This window comes from Eschrichtius robustus, chromosome 3 (genome assembly GCF_028021215.1).
Source record: "Eschrichtius robustus isolate mEscRob2 chromosome 3, mEscRob2.pri, whole genome shotgun sequence".
In the NCBI taxonomy this organism is placed as follows: domain Eukaryota; kingdom Metazoa; phylum Chordata; class Mammalia; order Artiodactyla; family Eschrichtiidae; genus Eschrichtius; species Eschrichtius robustus.
Window position 1 is genome coordinate 21,182,091 of NC_090826.1, and position 13,867 is coordinate 21,195,957.

General features: G+C 43.7%; 1 protein-coding gene across 2 annotated transcripts in view; it reads left to right on the forward strand.

The window, feature by feature from the left end:
* ARID1A (AT-rich interaction domain 1A) overlaps nucleotides 1–13,867 on the forward strand; it is a 69,404-nt gene that overhangs the window by 21,946 nt on the left and 33,591 nt on the right. For both annotated transcript variants that reach the window (XM_068539228.1, XM_068539227.1), the window contains exons 2-4: nucleotides 4,006–4,218; nucleotides 5,514–5,966; nucleotides 6,975–7,091. In XM_068539228.1, the coding sequence (XP_068395329.1) occupies nucleotides 4,006–4,218; nucleotides 5,514–5,966; nucleotides 6,975–7,091 (783 nt within the window). The remainder of the gene's footprint in view (nucleotides 1–4,005; nucleotides 4,219–5,513; nucleotides 5,967–6,974; nucleotides 7,092–13,867) is intronic.

Consider the following 13,867-nt stretch of genomic DNA (forward strand, 5'->3'; position numbering starts at 1 on the left):
AGAATTTTTTTAACTTGAGTTTATTTTTAGTCTGCAAGGAATTTCTAAAGTTAATGGAAGAATCCTTGAACCCTTTAGTAGCTGTCCTCAATAGGGAGTGCAGGCATCCTGATGTGAGAGATGGGGCGGGGGTGGCTGGTAGGGGGGAGTAACTTGCCTTTAGCCTTTTGTTTTTAAGCAGTGTGTTTGTGGATGCCTGTGTGGTTTGACGACCTCTCTGGTTATAGGAGAGAGGCACTTAAGGATGGCGCTTAAGATTCTCCTCAGAGGTGTGCTCATTCTTCCTTGACTGTTTGTTCTACCCTCCCCTTTGCTTTTTCAGTTCAGTCCCCATTTTTTTCTACCCTCAAAGTCATAACCTGGTTTAGGGGTGTCCCTGGCCCTTTGGCTAGGTGGTTTAATCTAGGCTTTCTTCCCATAGTATCCCCTACCCACTTCTTAAAGTAGGGCAGCCTGGCACAGTGAAGTTCCTGAGCCCTAGTTCTGCACTTGGGGTCTTTGGGGGCACTTTGAAGATAAAATACCTGATCTCCGATTTCCGAGAACTTAGTCTCGAGAGATGCAGTCAGTTAGCTGGACAACTAAGTGCTAAACCTATGATTCTGACTGATTTTACAATAGGACATTTAGAAGTGTGAAAGAACAGAATGTGCTAAAGAAGTGGGAAGTGGCTTCATGTTGAAGGGTTGGGTTTCTGCTGGTGGAAGCCATTGTGGACAGGAGGGCAGGGCAGGGTACTATTGCGTAGAGCTGGACATGTGGGAAGTCTGGCATGAGGCTGAAAAATGCGTAGAACCGGAGCACTGTGGCAGACTTTAGAGCCAGGCAGAAGCACTATTTATCATTATTGATAATAGCTACTATTCATTGGGCGTTTAAGTACCAGGCACTGTGTGAAGTGTGTTATGTGCGTTTTATGTTTTTTTTGTTTTTGTTTTTTGGCTGCGTTGGGTCTTTGATGGTGTGCGTGGGCTTTCTCTAGTTGCGGTGAGCGGGGGTTACTGGGGGTACTCTTCGTCGCGGTGCGTGGGCTTCTCATTGTGGTGGCTTCTCTTGTTGCAGAGCACGGGCTCTAGGCGCGCGGGCTTTAGTAGTTGTGGCACACGGGCTCTAGAGCACAGGCTCAGTAGTTGTGGTGCACGGGCTTAGTTGCTCCGCAGCATGTGGGATCTTCCTGGACCAGGGCTCGAACCCGTGTCCCCTGCATTGGCAGGTGGATTCTTAACCACTGCGTCACCTGGGAGGCCCCAGTTATGTGCATTTTAGTTAAAGAATTGATGTGCTCAAGGTCAGACAGTTAGGATTTGAACCCAAGTCTATCGATTTATTACTTTCTTTGCTCTTTCTATTTGATACTGTACATAATGTAGTAGGTACGAAGTTTGGGGCTGTTGTTGAGCAGGGAGAGGTGAAAATGATTTGTGAATATTGCTCTAGAAGTGTGCAATCCAATATAACCACCAGCTACATGTGGTTATTTGAATTTAATTAAAAGTAAATAAAAAGAATTCAGTTCCTCAGTCACACTAGCCATATTTCAAGTACTTAATAGTCACACAACACAGAACATTTTATTGGGCAGTGTTTCTCTAGATCACTGGTTCTCAGCTAGTAATATACATTAGAACTAGGGAATTTCCTGGCAGTCCAGTGGTTAGGACTCGGCGCTTTCACTGCCGTGGCCTGGGTTCAATCCCTGGTTGGGGAACTAAGAACTAAGATTCCCGCAAGCCATGCATTGCCACACACACACACACACACAAACAAATCATCCAAGGATCTTAAGGGGTTTAGGGGGAGGGAGCCCAAGCCTTTCTAGACCCACTAAATTGGAATCTCTAGGGAGAGGCCCGGGCATTTGTGAAGCTTCTCACATCTGATCTGTAGCCGTGGTTAATAGCTGCTGCTCTAGAAGCTCCGTAGTAACCATGGTAATGACTGCCCCTTGTGTGTTGAGGAGATCTAGACTGACAGAGATACCCAGAGTGGGCTGGTCTCTGTTCAGCAAATGTAGTCTCTTCACCTGGGGGCCACATGGGCAGCAGCTGCAGTCTAGGACAAGATGAGAATCTCCTTGTTATTTGCGGCATGATGTGGCCGTGTAAGCCCCTGAGTTTTTTGTAGGAGAGAATGGTGATGTTTTGGCTCCATTGCCAGGTGTATCTGGGGAAGACCACATGCTATTTATTACTCACTAGTTCGGTTGTTGAATTTGAACTTCCTAAACAGGCCCAAAAGAATCCACGTGACTCCAAAGTTATGATCGGGAATGTTATTGGAGCTTCTGATACAGAGGCAGGTCTGGGCAAAAATTGTTTAGTTATGATTGTTGGAAATAGCACTTTAATAATATTGACATGTAGTAGTGATTTGGGACACGGTTTTACTATGATTCTCGTAGTTTAGAAACTTGGAGGTTTCAGTGTTAACCTTTTAAGGTGTGATTTCAGCTGCAGCCTAAGAGAGAACTTCGTTTCTGCTTTTTTTCTGTTAGTATTTAGAAGAATAGTCTCTGTGGCTTTTTATCTTATCCATTTTCCTCATGACAGCTCGACTTCCTCATTATTATAAAACACTTAGGTAGTGTGCTGCAAAAAAAAAAAAAAAGTGTGTGTGTGTGTGTGTGTATATATATATATATATATATATACGCACACATACAGAGAACCAATTGTTTGAGTGTCCCCCTCCCCTTATTTTGGAGGGGTTTGTGTTGTTGTTTCTTTAAGGTTAGAATAATTTATTAATTACAGAATGATAGAACCAGAAGGGACCCTAGGTGTAATCGAGGCCAGTGGTTCTTAAAGTATGGTGGTCCCTGGACCAGCAGCATCAACATCACCTGGGAACTGCTGTAAACGCATATCTTAGGCACCCCCCTCAACCTACAGAGTCATACTCTGGGGATGGGTCCCAGCAGTGTGCGTTTTAACAAGCCTTCCGGCTGATTCTGACGTATTCTGAAGTTTGAGAACCACTGAATTCCTTAATATCTACTCCCTATCCCCAATTTAAAATTCAGTTTTCAAGTTTTACGTGAGGTCCAGGCCTACTCGGCAACTTGGGTGTATCTATTTAAGTACTTAGAGATACTCCCTCCTTCCCTTCTCACCACCAATAGATATAGGTAGGCATCTCTGGGAGGGGAAAGTGTGCTGGGCCTCTGTTCTACGTAGCTCCAGTAAGATAAAATTATGTCAGAAAGTGAATGAGTTGACTGATCCTGTTGCACCACAAAGAGCTGGAAGTTATGTTTGTAGCCAAATACCTATGAGCTTTGAGGTTCCATTATTGGTACCTCTGTATCTTGTCTTTCAGAGAGACATAATCTCTACCCGCCTTACACCCTCAAGTTCTTGAATATTAAAGGAGGTGAGCTTTTCAGTTGAGTTGTACAAGGCTCTAAATAAATTCAAGGTCACAATTCCCTCAACAGCTGTAACTTAGCTATGATACCCAATTGGAAGAAAGCATAAATTTAAGTCCTCGTGCCATAGCACAACTGGGCTCTGGATGTGCAAGGAAATAAGTTTCCACTATTTAAAGAATAAAAACATCTAGATGCTTGTGTATTTGAATTCCCTACCACAGTATTAAAGCATCAGTTTTGGTGTTATTGAACAGGATCATGGCAGAGTATAGTAGCACCATCCCCTCCCAACTGAAGGGCCTTTGTTCTCATTTTTCTGTACCATAGAGTACGTGTATTCATTGCTCCACACCTGGCCCGTTCCTTGGATCTCAAGTAGTACCACACTTATAAAGTAGTATATAGCTTAGAAGATGCTTTCACAAACTGGTGGTGTTTCCATTTTACATATGACAAAATCAAGGTTCTGAGGAAGGTTAAATGACTTGCTCAAGGGTTACTAGGTCTGTACCATTACTTTATTTCATAGTAACTGTTTTCCTTTATGGCATACAGACCTGTATGCCAAGGTTTGTGTTCATATTGGCTAGAGGACATCAAAGCTTCAGGTTAATGAAATGCTCTTTATTTTGTAGCCATCCAGTCCAATGGATCAGATGGGCAAGATGAGACCTCAGCCATACGGCGGGACTAACCCATACTCGCAACAACAGGGACCTCCATCAGGACCGCAGCAAGGACATGGGTACCCAGGGCAGCCATATGGGTCCCAGACCCCGCAGCGGTACCCGATGACCATGCAGGGCCGAGCGCAGAGTACCATGGGCGGCCTCTCTTACGCACAGCAGGTAGATGTTGACTCCGATTACCTTAATCCTTGTTGCTGTCCAAGATGTGGTCTTCAGCTGTAGAATCAGAATGTGTCTTTGGTTTCCAAACCTCTTGAAAGGAACATAGGCCAACTGACTCAGTTAGTTTCACTGTGCTACGTACAAGGCCAAGGTTGTGGTCGCCATCGCATGTATGCTTGAAGGAAAACTGCTCCCTGGCCACCTGCTATACGTATCTGTCTTCTTTGACCTGGCTGGCCTGCTTGTACCCACTGAATGGCGATCTCTGAGGGAAGTGGGAAGAAAGAAAAAGGCAGTGGCTGAGCACCAATCCACTGCTACCAAGAAAAACCACTCATACCATGTGCCCTGGGGAGAGAAGAGGCCCTTCATGTTCTCAAGGCCTTCAACATACAGCTGTCTGGTTTAAAGTGAATGTTTAGAAGGGACTGGGAGTAGCAGGAAAAGGGAAGATTGAGCAGTAAAGATGCTAACAGTGCTATTGCAGATGTTAAGATTTTACTCATCTCCTTTTATCTGACCATCCGCACCATCATCTTTTTATGGCCATTTTTTGTTTTGACAGCATTTTCTACCATTTATATGTGAGTGATATTCATACTGAAAATGGTGAGGGATAGAATATAAGACGTAACTTTACTTCTAATACTTGAAAGCAAAGTATGCCCTTATATAAAATCACTTTTTTTTTTCAATGAGAAAATGGAGGAGAGTTGGGAAGGATATTATTGGTCTTTTTTCCCCCCCTCCTTGTCAGATGTATCCCTGGTGCCTAGAGTAGTGCCTGGTACAAGTAAGCAAGTAGGCTGTCAGATACTTTTTGAATGAAGACTAAATGAAAAAGAGCACCAGGGTAGTTTAGTGATTGGCATACCATCTGGATTCTAAACCCTAGGTTTTCAGTCGGCTGAGCCAGCCTGCTCTTGACTCTTCGTTGGGGCTGGGATACAGATTCCTAGCGCTTATAAAAACAGTCTAGGCCATGATAAAAAGAGTAGACTCATTGGTGAAAACAGCTGTTCTTGAACTCTTGTAAGTTGACCAGATTTTTATTAAATAGTGTAAATTTTCTGCGAATGAATGTAGTCCACTTCAGAACAAACCAACTAGGAACCCAGCCTGGCTGTCCTTCCTGGCTCAGTTTAACAGGGTTGGTAGAAAAACCCTGGGCCTTCTAACTGTGAGGCTTGGCTTGCTGGCTTTGTATACCCACCTTCAGGGCATGGCTTCTGACATAATCACCTTTCTTCATCCAGAAGGGTCAGTGCTAAAAGTATCCTTTCCTTTTACAGATTCCACCTTATGGACAGCCAGGCCCCAGCGGGTATGGTCAGCAGGGCCAGGCTCCGTATTACAACCAGCAAAGCCCTCACCCCCAGCAGCAGCAGCAGCCCTACTCCCAGCAGCCACCATCCCAGACCCCTCACGCCCAGCCTTCATATCAGCAGCAGCCTCAGTCTCAGCCACCGCAGCTCCAGTCCTCTCAGCCTCCGTATTCCCAGCAGCCATCCCAGCCCCCCCATCAGCAGTCCCCAACCCCGTACCCCACCCAGCAGTCCACCACCCAGCAGCACCCCCAGAGCCAGCCCCCCTACTCACAGCCGCAGGCACAGTCTCCTTACCAGCAGCCGCCACCTCAGCAGCCAGCATCCTCGACGCTTTCCCAGCAGGCTGCGTACCCTCAGCCCCAGTCTCAGCAGTCACAGCAAACTGCCTATTCTCAGCAGCGCTTCCCTCCACCACAGGTAAGATGCCTCTTCCTCATGCCCTTCCCTACGTGTGACCGCAGACTTTGGGGGTTGGTGTCATGAGAACTTTGCCATACAGAATTGGTTCTCTGATTGAACTAATTAAGATATAACTGCATAAAAACCTGTAGCTCTCCATACTCATGAAATAGGGCAATGGAAAGTTGCATAGGCAGAAAAGAAATAAAGATAACGGGACTGATTTTTTTTTTTTTTTCTTTTTTTTTTTAACTCAGAATTCAGAACTTGAGCATCCAAGTTAGTTTGGTCTTTTTTAAAACAGTCGCTTTGGGAGGCTGTACTGTACATTCATCCAACTGCCATTCCATTCTGCTATTGCTCAAAATATTTTGGAGCCCTTCATTTGAAATTGCTGTCAGAGCTGACATCACATTCTTTAGAATATTCTCAGTGGTAGCAAATCCTTTTATTTTTTTGAGAGTGGATTTGATTTTGGGAAATAGCTAAAATTCATTTGTAGCCATGTCTATGAGCAAGGTAGGTGATAAAGTCTAAAAATAACAATTTGGGCTTTATTCTTTAAGGAGCAAAAAAAGGAGAATGACTGAGTGATGACAGGTCCATTAAAGATTTTGTGCATTGGTGGCATTGTTGGAATAAATTTCTTTAAAGGAAGCAGTACTCATTTTAATGCAGAGGTCCTAGTGTGAGTGTTTTGTTGGTGTTTTTGAATCAGGTGGTCTCATTCCTTGTTAGATATAACTTGTAGTTAGCTAGACTTTAGCATTTATCCCCAAGTAACAGCTTTCTGTGGGTGGTGATAAATGGTCAAGAGTGCCATCAGAGAGTCTTATGTCCACTGTTGACATTCTTAAGAGCCACAACTTGTTTTTTTCTGCCTTTGGATAATATTGTGTGTGATTGGGCAGTCTCTCACACCTAGCTTCCCCTGTTTGAGAGAGTCCCATAGGCCTTTCATCATGAAGCAAGCTTGCCTGGTTTATCAATACCAGGCTCTCACGGCTTTTGTTTTTCTTGTTTTAGGAGTTATCTCAAGATTCATTTGGGTCTCAGGCATCCTCAGCCCCCTCAATGACCTCCAGTAAGGGAGGGCAAGAAGATATGAACCTGAGTCTTCAGTCAAGACCTTCAAGCTTGCCTGTGAGTATTTCTGCCACCCTCTAAAAGATGATGGGGGCAGAGAGAAAAGCAAAGAAAACCAGTTTCTGATTGGATGTTTTGGTGGTATTGAGCTAAATGAATGACGAGCTATTCCTTGAATTCAGGCTCAAAATTCTGAATAGGAATTTATGGACTGACCTTATAGAATGTCTGTTTTGGTTGCCTGCCCAGGGAAGAATATGTGTGTGATCTCTGTTTAGAGATCTAAACACTGTTTTAAAGTTTTTTTGTTTGTTCATCTTACTTTTGAGGGCTTAATTTTTAGGTGTTTGTCTGAGCGGTAAGCTAGGAGGTAGGATCTGGGGTGCATTCAGCATGGATTGTCACATTGAGCATGGCGGAGTAAAAGCAAATTTTCTAGTTGTTTTGTGTGAATAGGTGCTTTTGTCCAGTAGAGTTTTTGGTGCCCAGATGCTTGATTAGTGTTTACAGAATGGACTGACAGTATCCTGAGAAAGACAGTGTGGTCTGCTGATTAAGAGCTTGGGCTCTAGAGTCAGAGTTCCTGGGTCTGCATTTTGACTCTGCCGCTAACTCTGGATCCTTGAGCAAGTCAGTTAACCTCTCCATGCCTTAGTTTTTGCATCTGTAAAATGAAACTCTTAAGTACCCACTTCATGGAGAGGTTAATATTAAATAAGTTAATATAAAGAGAGTACTGGTGCTTGTAGGTGCTCCATAAATGTCAGCTGTTATCATCATCATCTTAGAGGGACTATACTTGATACTCAAAGGCAGTTAACACCAACTATTTAATAGTAGGCTGGTTCTGGGAACATTTACCTTTGGTCTTAGCTCTGCCACTACACGTGGGCAAGTCACTTAGGCTGGGCACAGGAATAAAATGGGATGTTCTGAAATCTAGTAAGACTGCAGGTAGCAAACCCTTCATTACAAATCTGGCTTCAGTTTAGGAAATGGAAATTCAGCCACAGGTGCAAATAAGATTCTTTTGAAATTTTGATTCTACTTGGATTTGAAGCTTGTCTCTTCATTTATCCTGACCTTGGAGAAAATGGTTTTGGGATCTTTAAGGAATAGGTGGGAGGCAGGAACTCACTTCATCATGAAGCCTCCATGGCTTCCCCTGAAGATCTGTGAGCCATAACCTTGGTAGGGCAAGGTCTGTGGAGTCCCTCAGCACCTGTAATTCAGGCTTCCCAGGCCAGGATGAATAGCTATTGTCAGATGGGACTTCTGAGACTGTTGACTTTCTCAGCTGAGGAATTGGGGGAGGAAGTGTCTGAATAAGGCAATCACTCTTTGTTCCCTTCTCATTAATGTCTGTTGCAATCCTTTTCTGCATCCTGAACTTCACTGGAATGTGCTTTTTAACCTGATTCAGTCAGAACTGTGTAACCACTCCCTCATCATCTATGGTCTGTGGCTGAATCTGGGTGAGGTACTATTGTGGCAAGAATCCAGATCGGTGGATTTCTACCAGTGCTGTAAGTTGCTCCTCATCAAAAAGTTTCTGCTTGTTTCTAGTGACCTTTTGATTGAACTGTATTTGATAGTTTTCAGTCCTGAGAAACCTAGCATACAAACATGTAGTGTGTCTTTTAAGGGTTGAGAGCCTTATACTGTTGAATCCAAGAGCTTGATTTGACCTTCCGAAGTGAAGACACTGGTAGCCTCTTGGGCCCAGGAGAGGGTTGTTCCTGGGTTAGCCTATCACAAGGAGCATTCCCAGGTTCAGGCTTCTACTGTAGATTCATACAAATGGTTCATTTGCTTTGTAGTAGAAGCTCCGTGTGAGAGGTGAGCTGGCTGGGTTATTGGCATCTTGTTTGTTGAACTGCTTTTTATCCCTCTGCTACTTGGACAAAGAAACAAAAGGTGGTTTACTCTTCGAAATTTTGGTTTGATGCCAGATTTGCCTAACCAGGCTGGGGAAATAGTCACATCTGAAGAAGGGAGAAGGCTGGATTCCCTGCAAGGGGCCCACTCCTTTCTTAAGCAAGTGTGTTAAGGGAGCCCTAAGTTCGCCAGTGAATCCCTCCACTCAGCACGTGTTTGTTTGACTCCAGAGCAGATGCTATGCTGACTGGAGGGCAGCCCCATCAGTGTTCCACATCCCTCTTTTCACTCATTCGCCTTTCCGGCTTAGCCCTAAAGGCATTACGATTGTGACCCTTGACTTAAAGGCTCAGTATGGTTTCTGATCCTGATAATTACAAAAATTAGATTTTGAGGAGTTTTTGCTCAGCTATTAATGCCAAACCATTTAGCTACTGTTATCCTGATTATGTTATCCCTCTATTAAAACCTCTCAATTATTTTTCATTAATCTTAGAATAAAATCCAAAATCCTTATTATTATGAAGGCTATTCTCCGCCCCCCTCCCCGCCCCCCCTTTCTGGTTTAGTAGGTCTGGAGTGAGGTCTCAGAATTTGCATTTCTAACAAATTCTTGATGCTGCTAGACCAAGGATGGCACTTTGAGAACCTCTGCTTCATCCTTTTTTGCTGTCTGCCCTCTCTCAGTTTCTGTAAGGCCCCATGCCTTTTCTGCTTCCAGCCCCTTGCACACAATCTTCCCTTTGCCTAATACACTTTTCCTCCTAACTTTTCCCGTTCATATTTCAGACTACATCTTCAAGATAATTTCCTCAGAAAACTCCTTCCTAATCAAGCTTCAAAACTCAGCTTAAATAACTTCTATGATGCCTTCACTGACTAAAGACAGTTTTTTAAAAATTAATTAATTAATTAATTTGGTTGTGCTGGGTCTTAGTTGCGGCAGGCAGGCTCCTTCGTTGTGGCATGTGAACTCTTAGTTGCAGCATGCATGTGAGATCTAGTTCCCTGACCAGGGATCGAATCTGGGCCCCCTGCAATGGGAGCACGGAGTCTTAACCACTGTGCCACCAGCGAAGTCCCTAAAGGCAGTTTTTATTTTATTTTTTTAAAAGCCTGCAATATTTAAGATATATGAAAAGGTATAAAAAATAATTAGTTGCCTGAGTACCCATCTTTAGAAACCAAACCTTGCTGACACAGGTAAAAGCACCTTATATAGCCCAATGGGATCACTTCCCCACCCTTGTGCCCCGAGAAGTACTATCCTGTATCTGAGCGTTTTTTGCTCCATCTTGCTAGAGTATTTTGCTGATACTTCTACGTTGTTGGGTCTTTTCCACTAGACAGAAAGCTCCTGGAGGGTAGGCATTGTATTATTGACCTCTGTGCCCATAACACCTATCGCATTATACCTAAAACCAGTGGTTCTCTACCTTGGCTGCATGTTAGAATTACCTGGGAAGCAAATGATCTTTAAAACAAATGGCAAGGGTTCACAGAGTTCTGATTTGTTTGATATGGGGTGAGGCTTGGGCTTTGGTATGCTTAGAAGCTGTCCTGGGTGATTCTGATTTACAGCCCCTGTAGAGATCCACTAGTCCAAACTATGTCAGGTTCCTTTACTGTAATAGACCATCTTAGTGCCCATGCTTCTTGTCAGTGCTTATCTCAAGGGTAATTTCAATTACTTATTCCAAGCTTAGTGAGGGTAGACTTGCTTTGTCTTGCTCAGTGCCATCATAGTGCCTGGCATATAGTAGGTTCCAACTCATTGAACAAAGAAACCTGAGCAGATTCATTGATCATCCAAAAAGTGTATGGCTGACAGGGGACAGCATGACCATATTGCCAGATTGTTGTTTTAACTGCTAGTGCAAGGCGGTTATCACAGACTGTTATGGGAATGCCCAAACTTCATTTTAGAGGATAGATTAATTTATTTGTGCTTCCTGACAGTGGCCTTAGGAAGAAGTGGGGTTGGGGTTTGTCATTATCTTATAGCTACCACTTCACCTTATGTTAAGAAGGTTCTTGGGACTTCCCTGCTGGCGGTCCAGTGGTCAAGACTCTGTGTTTCCATTGCAGGGGGCACGGTTCAATCCCTGGTCAGGGGAAGTAAGATCCTGCATGCCACACGGTGCAGCCAAAAAAAAAGAAAGAAAGAAAGGAAGAAGGTTCTTGTAAGGGGTGGGTGAGCAAATCTCTAGGTGTTTCATTAAGTCTTCAGTTTTCTTTATTTTGGGTCAAAATCTGTAAGGGAGTCATCTGTAAATTGGTTTCTGACTTTTGATTATAGTCATTTTTGAGAGTGACTCGGAGTTGCATCTTGAAAAGCTTCGATTTAAGTGATTCATTCAAGTGTATGTGGTTCCCTTGGAGTAATGACTGCTTCCCAAATTTTTCTTACTGCAGCGCATTGGTAAATTTACATGTTAGTCTTGAAAGTGTACCTGGGATAGAGTTTCCATTCAGTGGTGCAAAATGGATATAGGATTAAAAGCCTTGATGTGGTAGAGGTTAGCTATATCACTGCTTCTCAAACTTCAGCATGCATTAGGAATCATCTGGAGATCAATTAGAACAAGATTACTGACCTCTACCCAGAGAGATTCTGATTCAGTAGTTGTGGGGTAGGACCCAAGAATTTGCATTTCTAAGAAGCTCTCAGGTGGTGCTGTAGTTCTAAAGACCATACTTGAATAACAATGAGCTTTGGTAGTCCTTTGAAAAGGGAAGAAAAAAATGGCTAGACTAGGAAGCCACAGTGGCAACTTGAATAATAGTGGTGACTTACACTGTCGTTTGACTCTTGATGATCTGGAGGGAAGACTGTGGGTTGAAAATGAAGGAAGAGAGACTTGGGAGAGACAGACTGCCTGCAGCTGTGCCCCCTGCAGTTTATTCCGAGGTTAGGGCAGCCCTTGCGTTGCCAGCACACCCTGGGAGCTCTCAGCTCTGTGGCACTCATTGCTGGATCCCTTGTATAAGTTGTTCACCAAATCCTAGTCTACCTCAGAAATGGCTTTTAAATCCCTTGTCCTTCCTCGTTGCCTTTCTTTCAGGCCCCCATTATCTCTCACCAGGTGTTTTGCTAGAGTCCTGACCTGTTTCTTTTCCTTCCAAGTCTGTCCTCAACATAATCACCAGAGTGATCATCTTAAAAAATCAACCTTGGCAAGTTACACTATTGTTTTAAAACCTCTGGGTACTTGTTGCCTATAGGTTTAAGCCCAAGTGTGACATACAAGTTCCTTTGTGATCTGGAGGATTGAGGATATTTTAAAAAGAAAAAAGTAGGTAAGTTCCCTGTCTTACCTGTAAAACCTGGCACCCTGTTTGCTGTGGTTGTCATAGAGGAGGCAGAATAAGCATTAGACAAGGGTTGAACTTCGATGACCTCTGAGGTAACCTGAACTCTTAAGTTGGTGATTCTGAATATGACATGGTTGCAACCCTCAAGGATCCTCCTCTGTTTCATTAGTAAAATAGATGGAAGAATGTGTGCCTGAATGTTACAATGAGTGCTATCAGGGCTTGGTGAACTCAGTGATCCATTTATGTCTAAATAGTAGAGGGAAGACATCATGGCAGAAGTTCAGTTAGAATGAACTAGGTATAGATGTATTGGGGTGGTTGGAAAGGAAAGTACAGCCTGAGCAGAGGCTAGGTGGGGGTGGGATGCAGTGTGGATAACACTTAGGGGGGCTGGTCAGGATCAGGCTTCCTGGGGTGGGGAGTAACAAACAGGATGGAAAGCTAGATCACAGGGGCTGGAGCCCTGGTAGGATAAGTGAGCCATTTGGATCTGATCTCATAGGCCTGCAGATATGTAATTAGGGCAATAACATGATGAAATTAATGTTTTACAAAAATGATCCATTGGTGTGTAGCATAGTTTGAAAAGGGGATAGTCTGCAAGCAAGGGGATAAGTTAAACCGTTGAAATAGTTCTGGTGTTCAGTGGAGTTCTACCCCTCTGTCTCATTTACATAACCACCTAGTCTTAGTTGTGAGATGCACGGGAAAGAATCTATAGAACTGAGAATAAGTGCATTCTACTGGCTGGAAAATTTAACAGTGTTGGAGAATAGGAGACTGAAACTTGGGTAAGAGCTGAGTCTGGATAGAACTTGAGAGTTGTCTGCATAGTGGTTAATAGTTAAACCATGGAATGAAGTTAAACCATGGAATAGTTAAACCTCCCAGACCATGCAGCATGGAGAGAGGAGCCAGATGGAGCCCTGGACAATGCCTGCGGTCACTGAGTAGAAGCGCCCAACACGTAGCTGGAGAGATTGGAGGGGGACCAGGATTGTGTCATATTTCCATATTTCTGGAAGCCAAGGAAGGGACAAAGATGGTGTGCATCTAAAGTATTTTCAAGGAATATAAAGTTAGATTTGTCATGAAGCAGGTTATTGGGATCCTTCTGAGGTAGGGAGAAGACCTGATTTCTGAGGGCTGGAGGGAAGGAAATGAGCAAGGGAAAGGTGTAAGGGTGGCGAGCACTCTTGAAAGGCATGGAAGGAGGAGGCAGCTGAATCGGCCTGAATTCCTCAGCTTCATCTCAAGACCCACATGTATGTAAAGCAGATAGGTATAGAATGGTGAAGTTGCTGGCAGAACATGAGGGAAGGTATAAACAGGCACGTCTTCCAGGAGTTGCGAGAGAAGGGAATCAGGGACACTGGGTTAGCTTAAAAGGGACACTATATCCTTGACTGAAAAAGTCTCGGAGGCTGCCATTGAAGATCTCAACCATATTTGTTTGCTCTGGTTAGATAGGAGTGGAAGTTGTTGATGCCAGGAGTGAGGTGAACAGGAGTAGGATTTTTAATGTCTGTTAAATTATCTAAAGATATTGTTGTTATCGCTTGGATTTCCAAGCCCTTCTTTAGATTTCTACTTAACAACAAAGTAGCTATTAGCACTCATGCTTTACTACTGTGATG